The sequence below is a fragment of the Hermetia illucens genome, chromosome 3 (genome assembly GCF_905115235.1).
Source record: "Hermetia illucens chromosome 3, iHerIll2.2.curated.20191125, whole genome shotgun sequence".
NCBI classification, from domain to species: Eukaryota; Metazoa; Arthropoda; class Insecta; order Diptera; family Stratiomyidae; genus Hermetia; species Hermetia illucens.
Window position 1 is genome coordinate 151,092,008 of NC_051851.1, and position 21,110 is coordinate 151,113,117.

The 21,110-nt window shown below is 43.5% G+C and overlaps 2 protein-coding genes across 4 annotated transcripts in view; one reads left to right on the forward strand and one right to left on the reverse strand.

Annotated features, from left to right (window-relative positions):
* Positions 1-21,110, forward strand: part of LOC119651725 — a 613,458-nt gene that overhangs the window by 224,433 nt on the left and 367,915 nt on the right. The gene's annotated exons all lie outside the window — the stretch shown is intronic.
* Positions 1-21,110, reverse strand: part of LOC119651726 (cGMP-dependent protein kinase, isozyme 1) — a 59,031-nt gene that overhangs the window by 17,816 nt on the left and 20,105 nt on the right. The window contains exons 2-6 of one of the 3 annotated variants that reach the window (XM_038055450.1): positions 12,491-12,583; positions 11,803-12,300; positions 11,590-11,667; positions 11,018-11,208; positions 10,607-10,890 (exon numbers count right to left, since the gene is read on the reverse strand). In XM_038055450.1, coding sequence (XP_037911378.1) covers positions 10,607-10,890; positions 11,018-11,208; positions 11,590-11,667; positions 11,803-12,300; positions 12,491-12,583 — 1,144 coding nt within the window. The remainder of the gene's footprint in view (positions 1-10,606; positions 10,891-11,017; positions 11,209-11,589; positions 11,668-11,802; positions 12,301-12,490; positions 12,584-21,110) is intronic. The other 2 variants (XM_038055452.1, XM_038055453.1) reach the window with 2 other exon arrangements.

A 21,110-nucleotide genomic window follows, 5' to 3' on the forward strand; every position in this document is an offset into this window, starting at 1 on the left:
CCTATAGCACTTCAGATGCATTCTTTGCTGATGCCACTGTTGTTGGTTTGGCGAAATGTGTTTCTGCTCTGTCCATGTCTTTTGGAGAGATCTTCAGTCGTCCTGTTCTATTTTACTGGAGCTACACCGAAATGGCCCGCTAGTATAGGGTTGGATGGTCAGATAGCAATGGAATTGCAGCCTGTCCTTAATATGTCATCTATGCACTGCCACTTTTGCCTCTTTAATCAATACACCTTGCGGTACCAGGTCTGTACACTGACGCGAAATTGCATCTGACCAGAATATTGTGGTAAAAATTTTGCATATGAGAAGTATCGCATTCGGACTGGCTCTCAAAGGCCTGAATTTCATTCTATAAAGGAGCTACGATGATGAAATCCGCGCACGGTTGTTGTCAGCCAGCAGAGCCTATTTCAGCTTACAAAAACTGTTCTCCTCGAAACGTCTCACCATAGGGTCAAAGCTCTTACTGTACAAGACTATGATCTTGCCAGTTCACATGTATTCTTCGGGAACTTGGGTTCTTGGGGAACTTGCGAACTCTTGGCGCATTCGAGAGAAGAATCCTCCAAAGAACTTTTGGCTCCCTACATGATGATGGACGATTCCGTAGCCTACACAATGACGAAATCTATGAGCGATACCATGACCGACCGGTTGTGGATAAAATACGGCTCAATAGGTTACGGTGGGCGGGTCACTTAATCCGTATGGATGAGGCTGATCCAGCCCGGAAAGTCTATAAGGGCAATATCTATGATAGAAAAAGAAGACGAGGCAGACTCTGCCTAAGATGAAGCGATGGCGTGGGTCAGGACGCCAGACAGCTTTTAGGGATATCGAATTGATGGACCTCGGCGCAAAACCGGGATGTCTGGAGTTTCTTAGTAAGGCAGGCCTGGACAGGATACCGGTTGTTGCGCCGTTGATGATGATCATGATGAAAGGAAATCAAAAGACGGTTGCTGAGGACATGATGATTTTAAAGTGAATAATGAAACGCATAAGTACTGGTGATGAGACGTGGGACTACGAGTCTGACATGGAGTCACTAATCGTTCGAGTGGCGCTTGGAAGACGAGCCAAAGCCGAAAAAACAGAATACGAAGAAAGAGCGTATGGCGATCTTTTTGGCGCCCTACCAGCGGTGCATGGACGAGTGGGTGAAAATTCCCGGTTCTTCAAAACAACCCTGCATACGTCTTTGTTGCCAGGAGCAGCGTCACCCCGCTAGAAAAGTTAGTCAGCACTTTCTAAAGTCTGCATAATAAGTAAAGTCCAGCGACCCAACAGGCCAACAAGCTAAGGACCTTGGACCTTGCTATTTATCTTCTATCCGACTTTACCTTTTTCTACAAATCAAAAGCCATTTGGACACGAACCTTTGTCAAAAGTTTTGTCTAAATCGATAAGAACGGGCATCCAAACTCTTCATACTGCTTCATAATGAAAGGAAACCAGCTTGATCTTTTTCGATCGGGTTTTCGAGGCCGAAGGGGCAGTTAAATACCCCCTTATTCCCCGATTGCCCAAAGTGGTATGAGTATCTTTCTTTGGAAATTTAGTAACAAAACCAAACATTTATGGATAAGTAGCAGAAGTAAGTAAGAATAAGTAACAACTGCAGAGATGCGAATTTCCGCTCGAGAACGTTGAGGACGACGATTTTCTCGACTAACACGCATTGGTGTCATAGGCTGTCTCGCTACGGTTGGGGAAGAGTAGGCGGAAGGATTGTTCTCTCGAACGCAGTCGAGAGTTTATAGTTTTTCTTGGTAAGAACCTAGATTTCTGAGGAATACATGACGCCAAACCGTTATCTTGAACAGTGAAATTTTTGAGCCCATAGGGAGACGTTTAGAGCGGAATAGTTTTTACTTGACTGATTCAGGAGACTACTTGGTGTCACAGGGGCACTATTTGAAGAAAAAAGTTATATGTTGTAAGTTTCGCTTTTCTCGACTATCCATAAGGTGCATCGTCAACTTTCAAAACCATCTAGAAGCTATCAAAGGGATCTTATTTATGGTTCAAAGTTTTCCCATTTAAGCATTCAAAAAGCTACTAGCAAGGATTATAACCTCATGGGCAAACATGAACAGATACACTACTCACCTAAATATATTCTTCCCAGACTTTCCCTCACTAAACATGCTTCCCTTCTCCTTTGTATCTTTGAATATGCATCTCATAGTTTCTTTTCGATCTCCCCAAAAATCTTAGTTGAATATCGTGTTATTCACATCAGGATTCATTCAAAGTTTCTAATGTAAACCTCCCTCTTTGAAATTGAAGACGACCATGTCATCAGTGTCGGCACTTGCCTTCTACACTATCATAACATCGAATTAAACCCTAACAGATTCTGGTTCTGAAGTTTTTCCAAGTTTTCCTAGGTATACTTCGTCTATCAAGGACTATCTTCCTCTCATAAGATTTTTTACAATCTCCACTTGAGCGGCCGGAGACTTTTAACAGACACTTGAGTAGTTAACTTCCAGTAACGAGATTGCAAGGATATAATTTTCCACCTTGCAATCTTTATGCAGTTTCACATTCACTGCATTGTTCAACAATTAATCCTTTGAAATTTATCTTCTGCCGTGAGGAGAGCTTCTTTATATTTGCACTTGTGGCTCAATTTTATGGAACGTAATTCAGTCCCTGCATCTACGTTTATGATGATTCTTGTGTGTGAAAGCAGTTTGGGGTCTGGTGCTATGCGGTAAAGACCAATTTTGTATTAAAACAGCTGCGGTTGACGTTGGCTTAGATGCACTTTGGATTTTAAGGACTTTATTTTAATGACTATGATATGAATGTGAGCGTTATTGCTTGGGGTGAATTTTACTGATGTTAGCAGCTCTTATATTAACCATCATTTTTAAAATCCTGTGCAAAAGCAAAATCTTATTAAAATTGGTTAACTGTCGATTTACACTTGAATTAAGGGGTCATCTTCAGAAACTATCAGTGCAAGGATTTGAAAAAGTCTCAGTGATACATCTATATAGAATTTGGTCCTCAAAATACTCTCCAGCCGATATTTGCTTGAACAAGGTAATTTGGAAACGTCCCACAAGCTCATCCTGCAGTAACCTAAGTCAAAATATAGAGCTCCATACTGGAAAGTTCAGTGCGAAAGCTATCATTGTTAGCAAAGTTGTAGTAGGTCAAATTTGCCTGGTTTTGTAGAACTTTATTGGGCCCTACGACATTACTTTCTTGGTCGAGATTTAAAGGAGCGAATGCTAGTGACAGATTAGCAGCCTACAGTAATTTTCGTCATCTGGTTATGGGTATCAAATTCTTTAAACGCAGTTGCGTTATAGCTAATCACATTACAATGAATAGTAGATATGAAGTTCTCGGACAATTGAAAGCGTTGTGGTCAGTACTTTTCAAAAAAGGTTTTGAACTGAACTCTCGGGTGTGCTGAGCTTCAGACAATCGTTTTCAGGATTATTATTACTTCCCAGTGATCCACAGCTGTTGTCAAAAATATACAATGGACCATGAGCTGTTTCCAGTAGTGTTTATTATTCTTCAGAAAATCAATTTGGGGGCCGACCAATATTCTGTTGATACTCCGTTGGTCAAAGCAAGAATTACCTTGGATGATATTTTTCCTTTTTTTGGCTAAAAGTAACTAATTTAAACAAATACGGGGACCAACTGTCATCTTCTTCAGTGTTTTATCATCTGTGCAGTGGCCGTCATGGACAAAGGAGCGTACGACGACTCAGCACGCCAAAAATTAGAAGAAGGTAAGTCTCACGTCATCATAAAGGACCCTCTGCCAGACTCCGTTGAAAGAGTGGAAAAGGCGCTGGCTGAATACGAGCCCACTATTAAGAAAGCAGCCGAATTGAGAATGCCTAACCCATCCCTGCTCAGAATCGAATGCCTTCCCAAAATATATAAAGTAGGCAGCGGGGTCAGAGACATAATCGCAGCAACGAATTCACCGACCCAAAATATTGGAAAATGGATGCAGAAAGTAGTCAAAAGGTTAGGCCTCAAAATAGGAAAAGAAGCAATGGGAAACAGCCAAGAAGCCATTGCCAGATTAGTTAGGCCGGGGGCATAGAAAGTGATAAAATATTACTATCCTTCCACGTAAAAGCGCTGTTCCAAGCGTACCGAAGAAGGAAGCTCTACACTTGTTCCAGGAATGGATCTCACGAGAACTCATCCGAATGGAAGAAGAAGGCTAAATTGTATAAGAAACTGGCCTTCATGTGCATGAGTGAATCCTATTTTACATTCAGGAATAAATTTGATAAAACAACCTCCGGCGCAGGAATGGGCAACCCCTTTTCAACGCTGCAATGCGAGGTTTTTATGGAAAACCTGTGGGATGAACTCGAGGAAGCTGGGGCGCTCCCGAGATTCTGGATCAGATACGTGGATGATGTATTAGCAATTATCAAAAAGGAACAAGCAGGAACGAGAAACTCAACCGGTCACACAGGAACATCGCTTTCACCATCGGTATCGATAAGGAAGGGGAGAACCGTTCCTAGACTTAAAAATAATTCGGGAAAGAGGGAATTCGACATCTACAGGAAACCTACCCACATACAACGAACCATCACATACACCTTAAACCACGGCTTCCACCATGAGATGGCGACTTAAAACTTTATGATTCACAGGATGGTCACAACACCGCTCAATGAGGGGAGAAGAAATAATGAAATGAATTACATCCTGGAAACAGCTAAGAAAAACGGATACAACAGGTATCTCATCGAAAATAAGGATCAAAAAGAAACTACTCCAGACTTCAAGACAGCAACTTTCAACACTCTTCCAGAAGATGAACACAGAACCTAGGCAATGGATAACACTAACCTACTCGGGTCGGACGCAGAACATCAAAAGGTGGCTACATAAACGTGGATTCCGGGTTACCTCGACCAGCAGACGATGCCTGCTTAGGACCCGGTTACAATCAGTCAAGGACAAAAAAGAGTTTACTGAAAAAGGTGGCATTTATAAGATCTCCTGCCCAGACTGCGACAAAATTTATGTAGGCCAAAAAAAAAACGGCTAGTCCACACCAGGGTGTTAGTACACTTACAGGAGGCCGAATCCACTAAAAATAAGAATAACCCACACATAAGGTCCGCGGTTGCCCTACATATAATAGAGCAGGGACACTATATGTCGTTGGACAACGCTAATATCTTGAAAAAAGTGGACGGCGTTAGGAGACTAGATTCCTAGGATAGTCTCAACTATAGTTTTGCGCATGATTTTATTCCGGAAAGCGGGTTATGAACGCATCATGGAGTGGATGTCGGTACCCCACTGGATTCCGTTCCAAATCTGTCCGGTAATAGGCGCGGACGATACATTTGTTCACTCGGTTCGCCCAAACCATACGACACCTAGGTCTTCCGTTCTTGGTGGTTAACGACAATAGTACCAAAAACGCCAATGGCGAAGAGCCGCTCTGCTGTTGTTGAGCGACTCTCGACCATGTTGGGTACTGTCTTTGTGTCCCTGGGCTCCCATTTATAGAATTTAAATTGCTCTTCTTTTTCTTCATCTTTTGTCCCGTTCATAAACGAGGTCGGCTCGAATACAAATTAAATTGTTGTAGTCCCTAAATTCTTCCCATGAATAATGGGGAAGCAGTAAAACTTGCAACAGAACCTGAATGCTCCAGTATCGCATAATTACCTCTAAATCGCTGAAGTACTGTGTAACCTCACTGCGTTCGATAAGCGTGTCGATTCCTTAATCCTTTCCTAGAAAGAAGGAATGAATTTTGAAAGACGAACAAAAACGCTGCCCATGACACGCGCCTGATTGCATGTAGCTCTGCGTTTGCAACTCAGTTACATATATATGTTTACCATTTGCCCCTTGGTAGGGTAGATTGCGTAAACCCCGCCTACGCGACGTTGTTCGCGGTCACCTGAGATACCCTTTAGCACCCCCCACAATATCTCGAGATGCTCGCATTCCTCCTCTACTGTTCTGCGCCAAGTGCCCTTGCGGTGACCCACTCGTCGTCGGTCATTTTGGGAGAGTGGATTGTACTGCATGGCGTAGTCAGCACTGGAGTTGCTGCCCTTCCTTGATTTGTTAGCTCTCCACTGCTACTTCCGCCTTTCGATCACAGGCCTGCCAGTGCGCCATTCCAATTCTTCGTTTGCGATATTATCAGCCCAGCGTGCACAGATGATAGGACGCGGACAGATTTTGATGAAGGTTTGAAGCTTTTGAGTAACATCGGGGTTCACTTTCCATGTGCTACTGCCATATAGAAACACAGAAGGAACACTAGCACAGAACAGTCTCAACTTGATCTTGTTGTTGATCTAACTGCTTTTAAAGATTTTAGACAATGCAGCGAAATAGGGTCTAGCCCTGTTAATACGTTGGACAACATTGATTTCAACGCCACTGTCAGAAGAAACTAAGCTTCCAAGATATACAAATTGATCATAACCTTCGATGTTCTGCATATTAATGCAGATAGACAGGGCGCAATGACCTGTCAGACTGGGAACCTTGGTTCTGTTCGTGTTTATCTTCAGTCCAACTCTACTTACGTCTCCTTCTAAATCTAGAGATATTTGGCCATGGTCTATGACCCGGTGAGAGAGTAAGCAGATGTCATCAGTGTAGATGACGTGTTTGAGGAAAGATGTCATGGTCCATTGAATTCCCCATATTCCCCAGACAAAGCAGTGTAAAGGGCATCAGACAAAAAGAAAGTAATATTATGGAAAGAAAGCAACCCTGGCGGATTCCGCTTTTGACCTCCAAATCCGAGATTTTAACCCAGCGCAGCACCTGACACTTTACGCTATCATATGTTGCTCTGAAAATAGCTAGCTCTATTTCTCCGGAATGCCTGTCCTGAATAGAGCACACCAGATATATCCCCTGCTAACTCCATCGAAAGCCTTCTGGTAATCGATGAAGGAAAGGTGAAAGGAAGATGTAAAATCCGTGCACTGTTCCAAAATGATCTATTGGGTTTTGATGTGGTGATTGCAAGAGGATCCGAAGCAGTGACCAGCTTGCTTTCTACGTTTGGGCATACGAGATCTTCGTTGATGGACTCCAACATTATTTTATCATAACTATGATCTTTGCGACGGCAGGGGATTGCCACACCCAAAACGAGTCCTCTTCTTTGGGATCTTGACGATTACCATTTTCTTGTACTCCTTGGGAAAGATCTCGTATTCCCAAGATTTCCGTAGTACTGGAAGCATCGGATCTCCAGTAACTGCAGGTGCAGCGATAAATAACTCTATGGGGAGACCTTCAAGCCCAGCGGCTTTACTCCGTTTGAGTTTATTGATGCCGAAATGAAGTCTCTTTTACTTGAAGAACAGCCCATATCTGCATGTTACGGTGACTAACCATTTTAACCGCAAGAAAGGGAACCTCACAGGATTTAATATGATTAAAACCATGGCGAAGTGTTTTTTCCACCTCTTCAGTTGCTCGTTATCGTGGATGAGAAGTCGACCGCAGATACCCATCACAGGACCATCAAAAGATTTGCGACCACTTGCAACTTCGTTCCTGATGTGGTATACACTTCTGAAATTATTGCGTTTTGCGCCATCTTTCGCTTGTCCCACCCATGCAATACCAAATTCCCTCCTGTCCCGGCGCAAACTGCGCTGAATTTCTCTGAATTTCGCACAGTATTGGAGTTTGACCGCATCACGCCCACAATTATTTGCAACGGTCAATAGAGCCCCTGACACCTTTTGTTCATCAATCTGCTCCCACGATTCCGCATTCATCCAGATTTTATGGCGGCCCTTCAGGACGTGGCCAACGATCTGCGTAGTGCGTGAGAGAAGAGCATTTTTGACGGCGGCCCAAAGCTCATTGATATTTTCAGGAAGGTTACTCAGTATATATGCAGCCTGATCAGCGAGATATCTCTCCCAATGTTGAGCGATAGTTGGATCAAGCGGTTAACGTTAAACTTGGAGGTTGCAGCTCCCCGATTCTGTGAGAAGTGGCGGAACCAACTCGCAAGCGAATATAAGCAACCATCAGATGGTGATCATTTTCGAACTCGATGTCAGCACGTCTCTTGTTACCGATATCCACAAGTTTAATCCTAAATAACGGCAGATCGCAAAGTATTCAATTTGACTGTTCATTTGGTGTGGGTTAGTTGAAATGCAACTGACCTTATGGCAGATTCTCTGCTCAGAGAATGTGCCACCAATGACGTGCAGAGATCAACAAACCTACCAGCATTATCGTTTCGGTCACCAGGACTATGTTTCTCCTGTACCTGTCTGAGCAAGATATCCTCTGGAAACCCCCCCCCCCCGCCCCGCTCCCCATAATCACAATGTCATCTTTAGGAAGCCACTCCTTAACTGCGTGTAATTGCTGATAGAGAACATCTTTCTCCATCATATCGGAGGTCAATTGCGATGCTCCTTAATCTGGACTAAATTCCGGTCCAGATTCCAGTCAGAAGGTTATCAGAGACTGGCTTCCAGATCAAGAGAGCACACTTTGCGGTAGCCGCGAGAAGCAACCCGACACCGGATTTGCATCTGCTACCCCTTAGCATTCCAGTGTACAAAAGCAAAACGGAGAGGGGACGATAGCCAAAGGTCGCAACTGTGCAGTCAGCCTCTATCCAAGGTGTTGTTGACGTTTCGGTAGCAATAAAGTTTCTAAATTTGCAGGTTACTGGTATATAAATTTCTATCCCTTTTTGTCGCCTCTTATGACAAGCATGGAGGACTTTGAACTTGGTGAAAACAACAGGACCTGACTGTATCGCAACTGAGATCTGGGAAACAAAGCGCTTGGACCCAATATTGAGACTCAGTGAGTTCTTCAATCGCGTTTTTGAGCGCGGCCTTTACAGGCAGCCCGACAGAATGCTCAAATTACTGTCCATTTCGGTTACTACCTCATAACATGACGACTTTTGAACTCATTTTGAACAACCGTATTCGTAATATCATTCAAGTAACTGTGACCCAAGCCGGGTCTATCAAGAACTGCGGAACCACTGACGCAACACACTCTGCACAGTTATTCGTAGACGACTAACGTGTGAAGCATCTAGTATCAGAAGAAGCAGTAAACGGGGTTAAATTACTCTACTGCGGTCCAAAGAGTAAAAAGTAAAGTTCGAAGTGTTGCAGGTATACCAAAACAACTTCGTGCATCTGTCAGTGTTCATCAAGGAAGCGTCGCCATCCCCCTTTGTTTTCGTTGTGAACACTGTACAGTGCCTATACACTGGTATAAGCAGATGATATTTCCAAGTGTCTCATGCCAGAGTTAGTCGCCAACAAATTGTCCAAAAGTGGAGTGATCGCCTCTTGCAACACAGTCTAAGACTGAATCTGAATAGAACAGGATCGACTTCAATGAAGCTGGAACCATCACTGTTAGTGACAGCGACCGGGCCAGAACTGAGCGATTTAAACTTCTTGCATCAATAAGATCAGCCAATTGTGAAATATGTTATGAAATTTCTTTACGCATTAAAGTTGCTTGGATGAAGTGGCGTTCAACAGCTAGCATTCTTTCTGAACGACGCATAAATGGACGTCTCAAATCCAAAATCGACAGCATTGTCGTCTGCCCGATCGCCCTCTGTGGTTCTCTCTGCTGGTCGACTATCGTGAGGCAATGAACGGCTCTTCGCAGTAATGGGGATAAAGATGTTTCGTTGGGTCAGTGGGATAACATTCTATGATCACATTCAAAATTAGAACATCCACCATAGATATGAGGTTCCACCGATCGTGGAAAAATTGCGGGAGAAACGGTTTCATTAGTATGAACATATAATTCACGCTGTTGAGATGTCACTTGCCAAGATTGGTCCGAACACCAAGTTCGACGAGAAACGACCAAAAAGGCGGACCAAAGCAACGTTGGCTTGATAAGCTAGATAATGATTTGGGAGCCCCTCGGCTCCATTCTGTTCGCGGCTGTGATTGAGCAAAATGTCACAACTGATCAAAACAAGCCGACCATGCTTTTATATGTCACAAAGGCTGAAGAAGCACAAAGGCTAGGAGCAGGAATATTTGCTCTACTTGGCTTTTTGAGACTTCTTAGTTGCTCCAACCGGGCGCTAGTTGCTTTCCCTTTTTCTTCTCTGTCCTTTATATGCAGTTAAAATTTTATCACAATTCGCACATATAAAATGCATTTAATGACCCACTTCTCATGAGAGTCCTTTTCAAGTAGTGCATATGCAAGTAGCGATAAAATTGCAACCAACGACGGGCGACGCGAAATCTGGTTTCAAAAGAAATTGCCTCGAGATGAATTGTAGTCCTGATACAGAGGAAGCTTGTCGTTTCTTAGATTAAGTTCCAAGTGGAGGTACCATATTCCTATAATATATGTCAGATCCTTCCTTGCAATTAACGTGGAAGACTATTATGACTGTGCAAGTGATGAACACCTAAACCGAAGCTCCTCTGTCAGTCTCTTTAAAGCTGAATTTCCATCTCTTTACTTTATATCGAATATTTCATTACAGCGAAGGGCTATAAACTTCTTCTAGTTCTCATATATGCATACACATGGTTCACTATCCTTGCAGACGCCGTATTTTACTTACCTTTTATAGATGCAGCTCTCTTTGCGGTGTATAAAATTGCAAGTTCGCCGAAAACATTACCCGCCCCGAATGTGTTAATGATTTCGTTATTTTTAATGACGTCGAACACTCCCTCATCCGATACGTAAATCTCAGATCCTTCTTCATTTTCGCGAATTATGAAACTATCCTTTTCATAGACGGCTGGCTCCATAGCGTCTATAACTAATTCCTTACACTCGTTGTTCATGTAGTTGTTGAGAAATTCATTTGCTTCGATGGCGCTTCTTAAAAGATTTCGCGTTCTGGCGTTGGTTTATTCCGCAAAGTCATCATTAGCGAATGAGAAAGGAAAAAGGAAAGATTATTATTGTTAAAGGCCATCGCTTCCTTCAAGCATAATAAAAGACGGGAAAATGCATAGTAAATTACTTTTCGTCCTTCTCGAATACTTTAATAATCTTCTCTCGTTCCTTTGAGATTTTCGGTCGAGTAAATATGAGTCCTTCTTTGCGTCGTCCTTGAACGCGAGATGGCGGAATCAAATCTGTAGATTCTCGAGTGCTGCTGGTTCTTTCTGTTTCTGCATCGTCATTATTATTGTTGTTGTTGAGACCATTTTCCTAGATGGGGAGAAAGAAAGGACTCAATGTAATGCGTCCTGTGACGTTTAATATACAATTACGGAAAGAAATATCCGATTATACTATGCTAGTGGCGATGGGGGTGTCTGCCTTTAGTCAACTTTCGACTTTAAAATTGCAAAGAAAAGTCCTGCGAGCAAATAGAAGCAAGGAGTCCTTTGACTTGCACCGCATCTCATAAAACACATATGTAGCCAGACATGGAAAGGAAGTGAGCGTAAGTAACTAATTGTCAGCCTCCGTGCGCTAGTAGGAATCCTGGCACATATCACTGAAAACACCAGACAAGTCCACCACCGATGATTCGCAGTCTGTTTGCTTCTAGGATGTAATTCAGTTAAAATGCAGCTTTTTACTCACCCCCACGTGCACTCCAGAGTCTCTATCCAATTGCTTCACTTTGCTGACTTTAGCCACGCCGGCTTCATTCAGGGATTGCTAGAATTTCACAAGGATAAACTTTAAAATTAGGAAAATTAAAAAAAGTTTAAGTTTTTGGCACTGGATGACTGTGGTTAACATACAGATACATTCATCTTATATCTAGCAGAAACATTCAAAATTTCAGCTTGCCTTGTGGTAGGACTTTGACGACGAAGAGCTTTTCTGACCCTTCCCGGTCCCTTTTGAGCCACCACCCGTTACAACACTCTTGTTGCCTCCGCTGCCAATTCCGAATTTCAACTCTTCGTAATTTCCGGCATATTTATGGTCGCGACTAGCCAATTCAGCTTTGGATCGCTTTTTTTCCCGAAGGACATTTTGCTTTTCTTTTAGTTCGTCTAAATATGTCGGCGTCTGTATGTGAAGGAGGATACTTTTACGCTCGATTGTAACCGAATGAGATGGCCTCGGGGATCTTTCATGGGGTTGTTTAGTTATGGGTGTTATGTCAGTTGAGGTTTCATTATTATTTGTGTTCTTATTGATTTCTGAGATGTTACGCGGATCATCTTTGGGATGTTTGGGTGCAGGACGTTTAACATGAGTCGTGTTTTGGTTGTGTGGTGTTGGTGATTTATTTCTGAGCTTAGGTTTTGCGTTTGATGAAAATGTGGGTGTTTCCTCAGCCTGGAAGTGTTCATTGTGATTAAAATGTGCCTTATGGTTGGATGTTTTCATGTGAACAAATTATGCCCTTTAAACCAGGACCCCTTTTGAAGTGTACTCAGAAATGGCCAAGCTTATCTACAGAATACCCTATTGTAGCCAAAGCTCAATTGCACTATTACAAAGCGGACACACAAAGCGGTTTACTTACAAATTTTAGTGTCTTGATGTTGCCGTTGGTGCTAGAATCTGCAAATTTAGGTCTCACATTTTCGAAGTCGATCACCGTATACCGTCTCGCCCTCTAGCAAAGAAGAAGGAAAATTTAATATACGAGTGTACTAAGCCAATATGGGACGATCAACTTAACAGAAAAATGGGAACATGCAAAAAATATAAAACACACTATTCACTAACTTCTGACAAAGGCGGCCTAAACGAAAAACTTCATAACATTTCCAGGTCTTTCAGGTTTGGGATACATTCTAAGAATGTAGCCTGATACAGTTTATGAGAGTGCTTCGAGCCCTCACTCTCTTAACTTGTAAGTGATTTTTTGTTTAAGGATTGAGTAATCCTAAGTCCGCTTCGGATTGATGTCGGACTATAACAAACAGAAAGCAGTCTGCTCCCATTTTTGTGGTCCACCGAGTTCTTCTTTTGGGCTTAGCAACCAAACAATAAACAAATGAAAAATGAAAATGGCTACGGGTTTCATCCAGAGGAAATTTAATGAAAGCTACCTCACCTCTGCCCTGGAAGCAGCGTGACGAAGCTAAGAATTCTTAATCCTTAAACAAAAACTCTAGCTCAAATTTTAGCCTAAATATGGCGTTTTTGCATTCGATATAATTGCTTCTCATATTGTCTTTTGCGAAGTATAAAATGGAGCGAACCATTCCGGGTACAGTGCTCCCAGGGCAGAAGTAAAGCAGCGTCTGGTAAGTTTCCTCTGCCTCGGAAATTTTTTGCAAATGATGCTAACCGCGAAGCTAGTTCCGAAAGGTACTATTTAGCGCCTTTCTTTGATGCCCTAAATGAACACTTTGTGGGAGACAACGTTACCCTGGTCTTTGTATGTATGGAAGAACTGGCATTGCACAATTAGCGTTCTTTGTGCTCAACGTATCAACGAACGACTCATATCCAAAATATCGGCCCCTCGCCGACTATAAACGACAGTGAACGACGCTTCAAGACAATAGAGACCAAGATGTTGCATTGAAATAGTGGCGTAACATCCGAAATGGAGATATCCGCGATTAATATGGGAATGCAACCAATTGTGTCACATAATTTGCACTAATGAGAACTCAGTTGCTAAAATCGGTCTGAACATCGAAGGGGAGGAAGCTCCTTTCAATATATATTTGGCTACGATCCACCTCCTGGTGGATATATAAATACATAAATACGAGTGATAAATATATAAATACGAGCCATCGATCGCGTGTAGCTGAAATGCGCTTCACCTCCCCCAACGACTTCCCGAGACGCTCCTGTACTGTTCCACGCCAAGCGCTGCGCCCCCCCCCCCCCCCCTCATCGGCTATCTTGGGAGAGTGGATTCCACTGTATAGCATAGCCCGCAATGAAATTGTCATCCCTCCTTAATGTGTGACGTATTCACTGCCGCTTCCATTCTCGGATCTTTGGATCACATCGCGCACAAGCGAGAGGACAGTGCACTCCGTGGATTTCACTATGTGCTGCCTCCCCTAGACTAGGCACACCGTTCCAAAATTATCCGTAGGGTGTTGCCAATGAAGAAGGATCCAAAACGGAAACTCTTTCTCTCTCTCTTTGCCAATCAAGTTTTCGAAACGTTCTTTGATGCGTTCCAGGACTATTTTAAAAATTATTGTTACACCGGCAAGGAGCGCGCAGATACCCCTCCAATTGTCACACTCAAAGCAAGTCCCCTTTTTTGGGATCGTACCGATCATCCCCTTCTTCCACTCATTGTGAAAGGCCTCGGATTCCCAAGATTTTTTTACAAGTGGAAGTAGCAAATCTACAGTAACTGCAGATACAGTGATAAATAACTCTGCGGGGAGACTGACAAGCGCAGCGGCTCTACTACGTTTGAGTGCATTAATGGCCGTAATAGTTTCTCTTCTGCTTGGAAGAACATTCCGTATCCGCAACGCTACGGTGGCTTGCCATTTTATTTACAAGAGGAGGAACCTCACCGGATGTGATGCGGTTAAGAACCATAGTGAAATGCTCTTTCCACCTCTTCCGCCGTTCACCATCGTGGATACGAAGTTGATCGTTGACGCCCTTCACAGGACCGTCGAAAAATTTGCTACCACATGCACCCTTTCGTAATGCAGTATACATTCCTGAAATCATTGCGATCTGCGGCATCTTCTGCTATCCTCATCAGCGCAATAGAAAATTCTTTCTTGTCATGGTATACACTACGATAAACTTCTCGGGATTTCGTTCGGTATCGGAATTTGAGCGTGTAACGCTCGTCATCACTTGGAGCTGACAGTAGGGCCTTTAACCAACTCCGTTCATCTATCCGCTTCCACGATTCCACAGTCAATCAATTTTATGATGCGCCTTTGAGACCTTGAGAAAAAAGTATTTTTATGGCGGTTCAGTGTTCATCAATATTTCCAGGAGGGTGGCTCAATATATTTACCCCACTCACCGACAGTTATGTCATTCAAGCGGTCGATGTTGAACTTGGGGGGTCGCAGCTCCCCAATCTTATGATAAGTGTCGGATGCAACACGAAAGCGAACGTAAGCGACCATCACATAGTAATCCTTTTCGAGGTCGATTTCAGCGCCTATCTTGCTACTGACACCCAGGAGACAACTCCTAAATCCACTGCTGATCGCGAAATGATCATTCTGATTAGTCGTATGATGTCGGTCACTTGAAACATAATGGACCCTATGGCAGGCTCTGTGTTCGCACATTGTGGCACTAACGATGAGGCGGTGGAAGTTGGAGAGATCCACAAACCTCCAACTACTACCGCCAAGACTCTGTTTCCCCATCACCTGTCCAAGGAAAGCGTTTTCAGCCGCCACCTTGACGTTCAGATCACCCATCATGATCACTATATTACCTTTAGGAAGCCTCCATGTAATTGCTCGTAGCAAGCATCCTTCTCTACTATATCGGAAGTGCCCTTTGATGCGTAGCATTGAACAATTGTGATGTTCCTTAGCCTAGACCACAATTTCACAGTTAAAGTCTGTTAGAAACCGGCTTTCAGGTAAAGAGTGCGCGTCTCGCAGTAACTGTCAGAAACAATCTCATTCGCGTCTAGATTGCTGGAAGAGGGAGAGCAGTACTCTTCAAGGCCCCCCATCTTACTTCGCTCAGGCCTAAAATGTCCTGCTTATGTCGAAGGAATTCCCACTCTAGTTGGAAGAGCGAGAATTCTGATGACCCTCGCTAATGTTGTCGAGGAACTTGCATACATTCCAGAAAACAATCATAATCCGTTTTCGATAGCCAAAAGTCGTGGTTCTGAATTCAGTCTCTACCCTTAGCGTTGTTGAAGTTTCGGCAGTAATAAGATTTCAGAATTTAAATGTTACTAGCCAAAACATTTCTATCCCTTTTAATCGACCTTTACGACGAGCAGGGAAGGCTTTGAGTTTATTCGTAAGCAACCCACAGGGAACGAGGGGTCTATATTTGAAGTTCGATAAACTCAAAAAGTGGATCTTCGTTTTATATTGATGTGGTCCTGAGTTCTTGTTGGTTTCACAACAAAATGGATTAATTAATAAAGGCTATAACCATTTTTCCTAGAAACCTAGTGGTTGCGGGTGAAATGAAGGAGTATCCGATGAATAGACTCTGTTTTCGATGAAATCTTCTGTGAGCATGCTTTTGAAAAATGTGTCCTTTGCCCAAAACCAGAGGTCCGTAGACAAAAGTCGTCCAAGATTTGTTCTTCTCAATTAATTCGGTCAGTCAACAAATGGACTCTAAGGTCTTCAACAATTCATAAACGAAAAATTTTCTGCTTAGCTCTCGATCATGCTGTTTTCAGAGGGGTAGGTGGTACTTCTATTTTTTGTGCTCTTCCTCACCACCAGGAGGGGAGCGATCAGTTTAGAATAGAATAGACTGCAATCAGACGTGTCTTAGTAGATGCAGCGCATCAAACATTCGCCATTAGTCAACTTAAAGCCCAGACTCTAGTCACAGCTTCGTTCATTTCTGCTTTGATTTGATCCCCGGTAGCACAGAACACTTCAATGAGTTGACTCTTTTTGACCATTTTCCCGCCCGTGTCAAGCATACAGAGTGGCCATAATGCAGCTCAGAGCCTCCTTCCGTCACCTTCTGATCGAGTACAAAACCCTACCCCAGTTTCCTGAGATCTGCCCTATACATAGCTTGTCCCAGAACTCACGGCCGGATCAGCTCGGGGCAACGAAGTCTACTAATACCACTATAGACTATGGCCCCAAGAGGCTTACTTCTGATACACACCACAACTGCTAATTTGGCACCCAATCAACGACGGCTTCTTCCAGTCTGCCCTGACGCAAGTATACTGCCAGTTACGGGACAAAACTACTTATTCGGGCACCTCGTGGATACTAATCTTCGTATATGAGCGATCCATTAAAGATCGCAGATGACGCAGCTTTCTAGCCCTTCTTCAGGTAAGCGTTGAACACACCGAGCAGTAAGCCTGGCCACTGGTAAAACACCAGTTTATATACTTCTACCGAGATACCATCAAGACTTGGGGTTTCTGCCGATAAAGAGCATTCTGCACTGTTCCCATCAACCCGTTTGAAATTTCTGGGGAATGATGCCCATACAATGCAGTCTATCTAGTTGGTACTGAGCATGCAGTGTTTCCGATGTTGTCCCACTCTCCGAGTGACAAGTTTGTAACCGACTTCCCGTGAATCTCCATTTACCTCGTCGGCCAGGCTCTGGCAAAAGCTAGCTTTGCTTTTGCTTCCCGTGCTTCGGAGTTTCCGTTCAGCTGATCTCTACTCAGCCTATGTGGGGCATTCCTCCTCCCACGTGGAAACGCTGTGCCAAACGACGAGCTTATGAAACTTTTTCTGTAGGTCGCCAATTTCCTCCGTCTGACAGTTCATAAAATGCTTGTCAGGGCAAGGACACGGAAGCTTCACAGCCCGTCGTTATCCACTTCGCCAATGAATTTATGGAACTGTCAGCAGTAACGCCACCGCCCCCGATAGTACTCTACAGCGCAATTCTGCATGTTCCAAAAGCTTCATCGAACCAAAATGTTTGTCCGTGCGGCGTTTGACGCGCGGCGGGCGCCGGGCTGTGGCATGCCACCAATAGAGTCAACCACTTCCAGAACTCGCCATCCTTCTGCCAACGTGACGGCGCCAGTCATTCTAAAGTTGATTCGAAGCCTGGGCGTCGGAACGTTAACACGGATCTAACAAGTGCAGAATCCGTTTTCCTCTGAAGCCAGGGTGAAAGTGAACCATTTAAGGGTCCTGGTGTTGACGTCACTCCCACCAGGACATGCCCAAGACGACAAACTCCTGCATATCTAGCCTGTCAAAAAAAGGACATCGTCTCATTCGCCGTTAGATAACTGCTAGGAAACGTTATCCCTAAAAATCGAATCTTGACAAAACCATTCGCTCGGGCTTGGGCAAGAACTCGAAGATGAATGCCTTTCCAAACCCAAATAGTATCGGCACCCAATAAGTCAAGATGCCATCAAGTCGGGTATTTGTCCCAGTATTGCTCGCTAATTAGCACTAGATCAGCTTTCATCTTCTCGGCGAACCACACTAGGAACTCGTGTGCGGTTGCACTCGGTTGCATGTTAATTTCAAGGATACGGATCATGCTGGCTTCGTCCTAGCCATTTCCAGTTTCATTCTAACGACTGCATCCCGCCTCGGTACCCCAATGTAGACAACGCTCTCACCGCTCTGGGGACCTACCAGACCGCATCTACGCAAAGTGTCTTTTTGTTGGATCGCCGCAAGCTGAAGACGTGTGCCCACTACCAATTTTGATTTTTCAGTTGTCAAGGATTTTCCTCGCGTATTACTTCGCGATCATAACGAATTTTTGGCCTCTACAATTCACAGAAGTAATACCCATCCTGGCGTTGCTTACATCTGGATATACGCGGTTCATCACCTCTTCCACTTCGACTTTTCTGTGAGCCAGTCAAAATTTTGGATTTCTAGAGAGTACATAGGTTTTGTAGAGTAGAAACGAGGATTTTCTCTCCCATTACCCTCTTGACTGCCTCGCAGAACGTACTCTTGTTAGTCCTCGTTCGTTTTCCATATGAAAGACACTTCTGTTCCAGTGTTTTCTGACTCCATTTTATAGCTGGTTTCTCGCCTTCCGTCTCCTTAATGGGTAAGGTTGGCGTTCTAGTGCTTGGTTAATTCTTCATCTTTTCCGTAAGTTATTTAACATTTATCTCCACCTTAGCTTTATATGGACGGTTTTCTGACGGTGTGGCTGTTGTCCCGTTGTGCACTTTCTTTACCTTGTTTTTTTTTTCTAGGGCCTGCAATCTTCTTGACGTACGTCTTCCACTTTCTGCCTTTTTCCCAGTAGGTTTGCTTTGGCGTATGTGTAATTCATTAATAGTGTTCTCAGCGTAAATCGCGGGTATTTCTTCCTTTCCTACTTCTTTTCCTGCTCTCCATGTTTGTTCGTTTTTCACGCGTTTGTTTACGCTTTTCTTGAAGAACTTTATCGACCGCATGCGTTTAACCACCGCCACGTATTTTCTGATAACCCCTCCCTCTTCAGCTTTCCCAAGGACAATCGACAGCGCTCCTACTCGACTGGTGCCCGAATTCACCTGCTTAGGTCTTATTTTTTTCCGAACGAGAACATTGCAAGGTACTTTAGTTGTCATACCCTCACCGCCAGTCGCTTCACTTTGCAAGGTTTTCTCTTTATTTGGGCGACCCGCCATTTCGTCAGGTATTTTCAAACTGGGACGCATTTTCATGCTACACCCAAACGCAGTCAACTCTTCCTCTTTAGGTTCTCTATGGAAATTTTACCAGTGCGATGTGTGCAAGGGAATAGAACGGGAGAGTCAGGACCAGGTGTATCATCTGGGACAAAACCCCTACCCCAGTTTCCTGAGATCTGACCTACACTTAGCTTATCCAGGAACTCACGGCCGGATCAGCTTGGGGCAACGAGATCTACTGATACCAGTTCAATGCACACTACCGGTCACAGTGACAAGGGATGATCCTGATTATGAACGGGACAAAGGCCTCAAGGGACTTGCTTCTGATATACGCTACTAACGTCAATTTGGCACCCAATCAACGACGGCTTCTGCCAGTGTGTCCAGACGCAGGTATACTGCCAATTAGGGGACAAAACTACTTACTCAGGCTCCTCGGGGATACTACTCTCCTTATTTGAGCGATCCATTAAAGGTTGCAGATTACCCTTGAGGGAGATGAAAAGAAAGACCACCAGTGTTTTTCAGTAAGCCAGACTGCAGGATCATATTTGTGGTAAATCCAGAGAATACTTACTAAAGGGCAAAGCCAGAATACTCTGGAAAAGTTTGACTTTACTGGACTACTCTACTCTTCTGTCTTAAATCTATAATGCTACTTAGTTTACCAGTCACATGGAAGAAGAAATTAAGCAGTTTCCCCAAATTATTAGTCCCACATTCCTATCGAGGAAAATTGGAGTCCTCTTTCCGATCTGTATAATGGATAGCCCTCTGGCTAGAGAGGACATAGCACTGCAAAAAAGGCAAACTTACAACATCAAACTCGAAAGTTAACTTTCCTTTTTCACTCTTAGCAACCTCACAAAAGAATATACTTCTATCCATATCCCATTAGTCATCCCACTTCCCAGTTTGCCACTTTTTCATCTCCTGGCTTGGGGCGCATTTACTCAATTGAAAAGCGTACGTATAGCCCTGAATCCATTTCCTCACATACCCACAATCCCTTAACGTCAAACTTGGAATTTCGCTGCATGCCATAAATTAATCAGCTTTCGCTATCTATCAAACAGTCAGTCCTACTTTTATATTCTCCCCGGGAAGACGTTTACTGAGAAACGACCTAGGAGAAGATGAGAATAGCAAAAAGTAGGATATAATCTTGATAATAAGACAAGTCGTTAAAGAGCTTATTGTTGGTGCGTATCTGAGGATTCCCGAGGGAATCTGCCCGGGGAATATTGAATCCTAGATAATTAAGTGTATCAAATGATTTTGGTTTGAATTTAATGGTCATTCGGAATGTAGATATGTTGGTATATTCACTCGTTTGTTCGGGTGATGTGAGTCTATTCAGCCGAAATAAGGCCCTGGCTTCCAGGATATATCCAGCCTCAATATAGGTCTATCATCTTTATATGCTGCCATCCTAGATTAGAAGACCAACTGGCGGAAACTAGCAATGGAGCAAGGAACTCGTAATAGAATGTCTTCTTTACGACTTTGAATATTGCTTTCAGCATCTTACGATAGACGAACGAGATCCATTTTCAATTAGTTTTATGCAAATGAAGCCTTTTAATATGTTTATATTGATTTGAAGGCTCTTCATTTTTCAAGATTTTGTTGTCCAGCCATCTTATCTCCTTTCGCTCTGTCTGCTCTTCACACCCAATTCGCGCAAAAACTCCGACACAGACTCGAAGTAAGATGGAGATGCGATAAGTATTGAATGCAGCCCCCATTTTAGTACTTTGAATAGGAATAATCTAATTTATGGAGCTTAACCGAGCATATTCCGAAATCCTTGCAAATCCTTGGAATTAAATGTTCTTGGTTTATACGGAAAGGATTATGTTGGAATGACAAGGACGAGACCCTAAAGCAG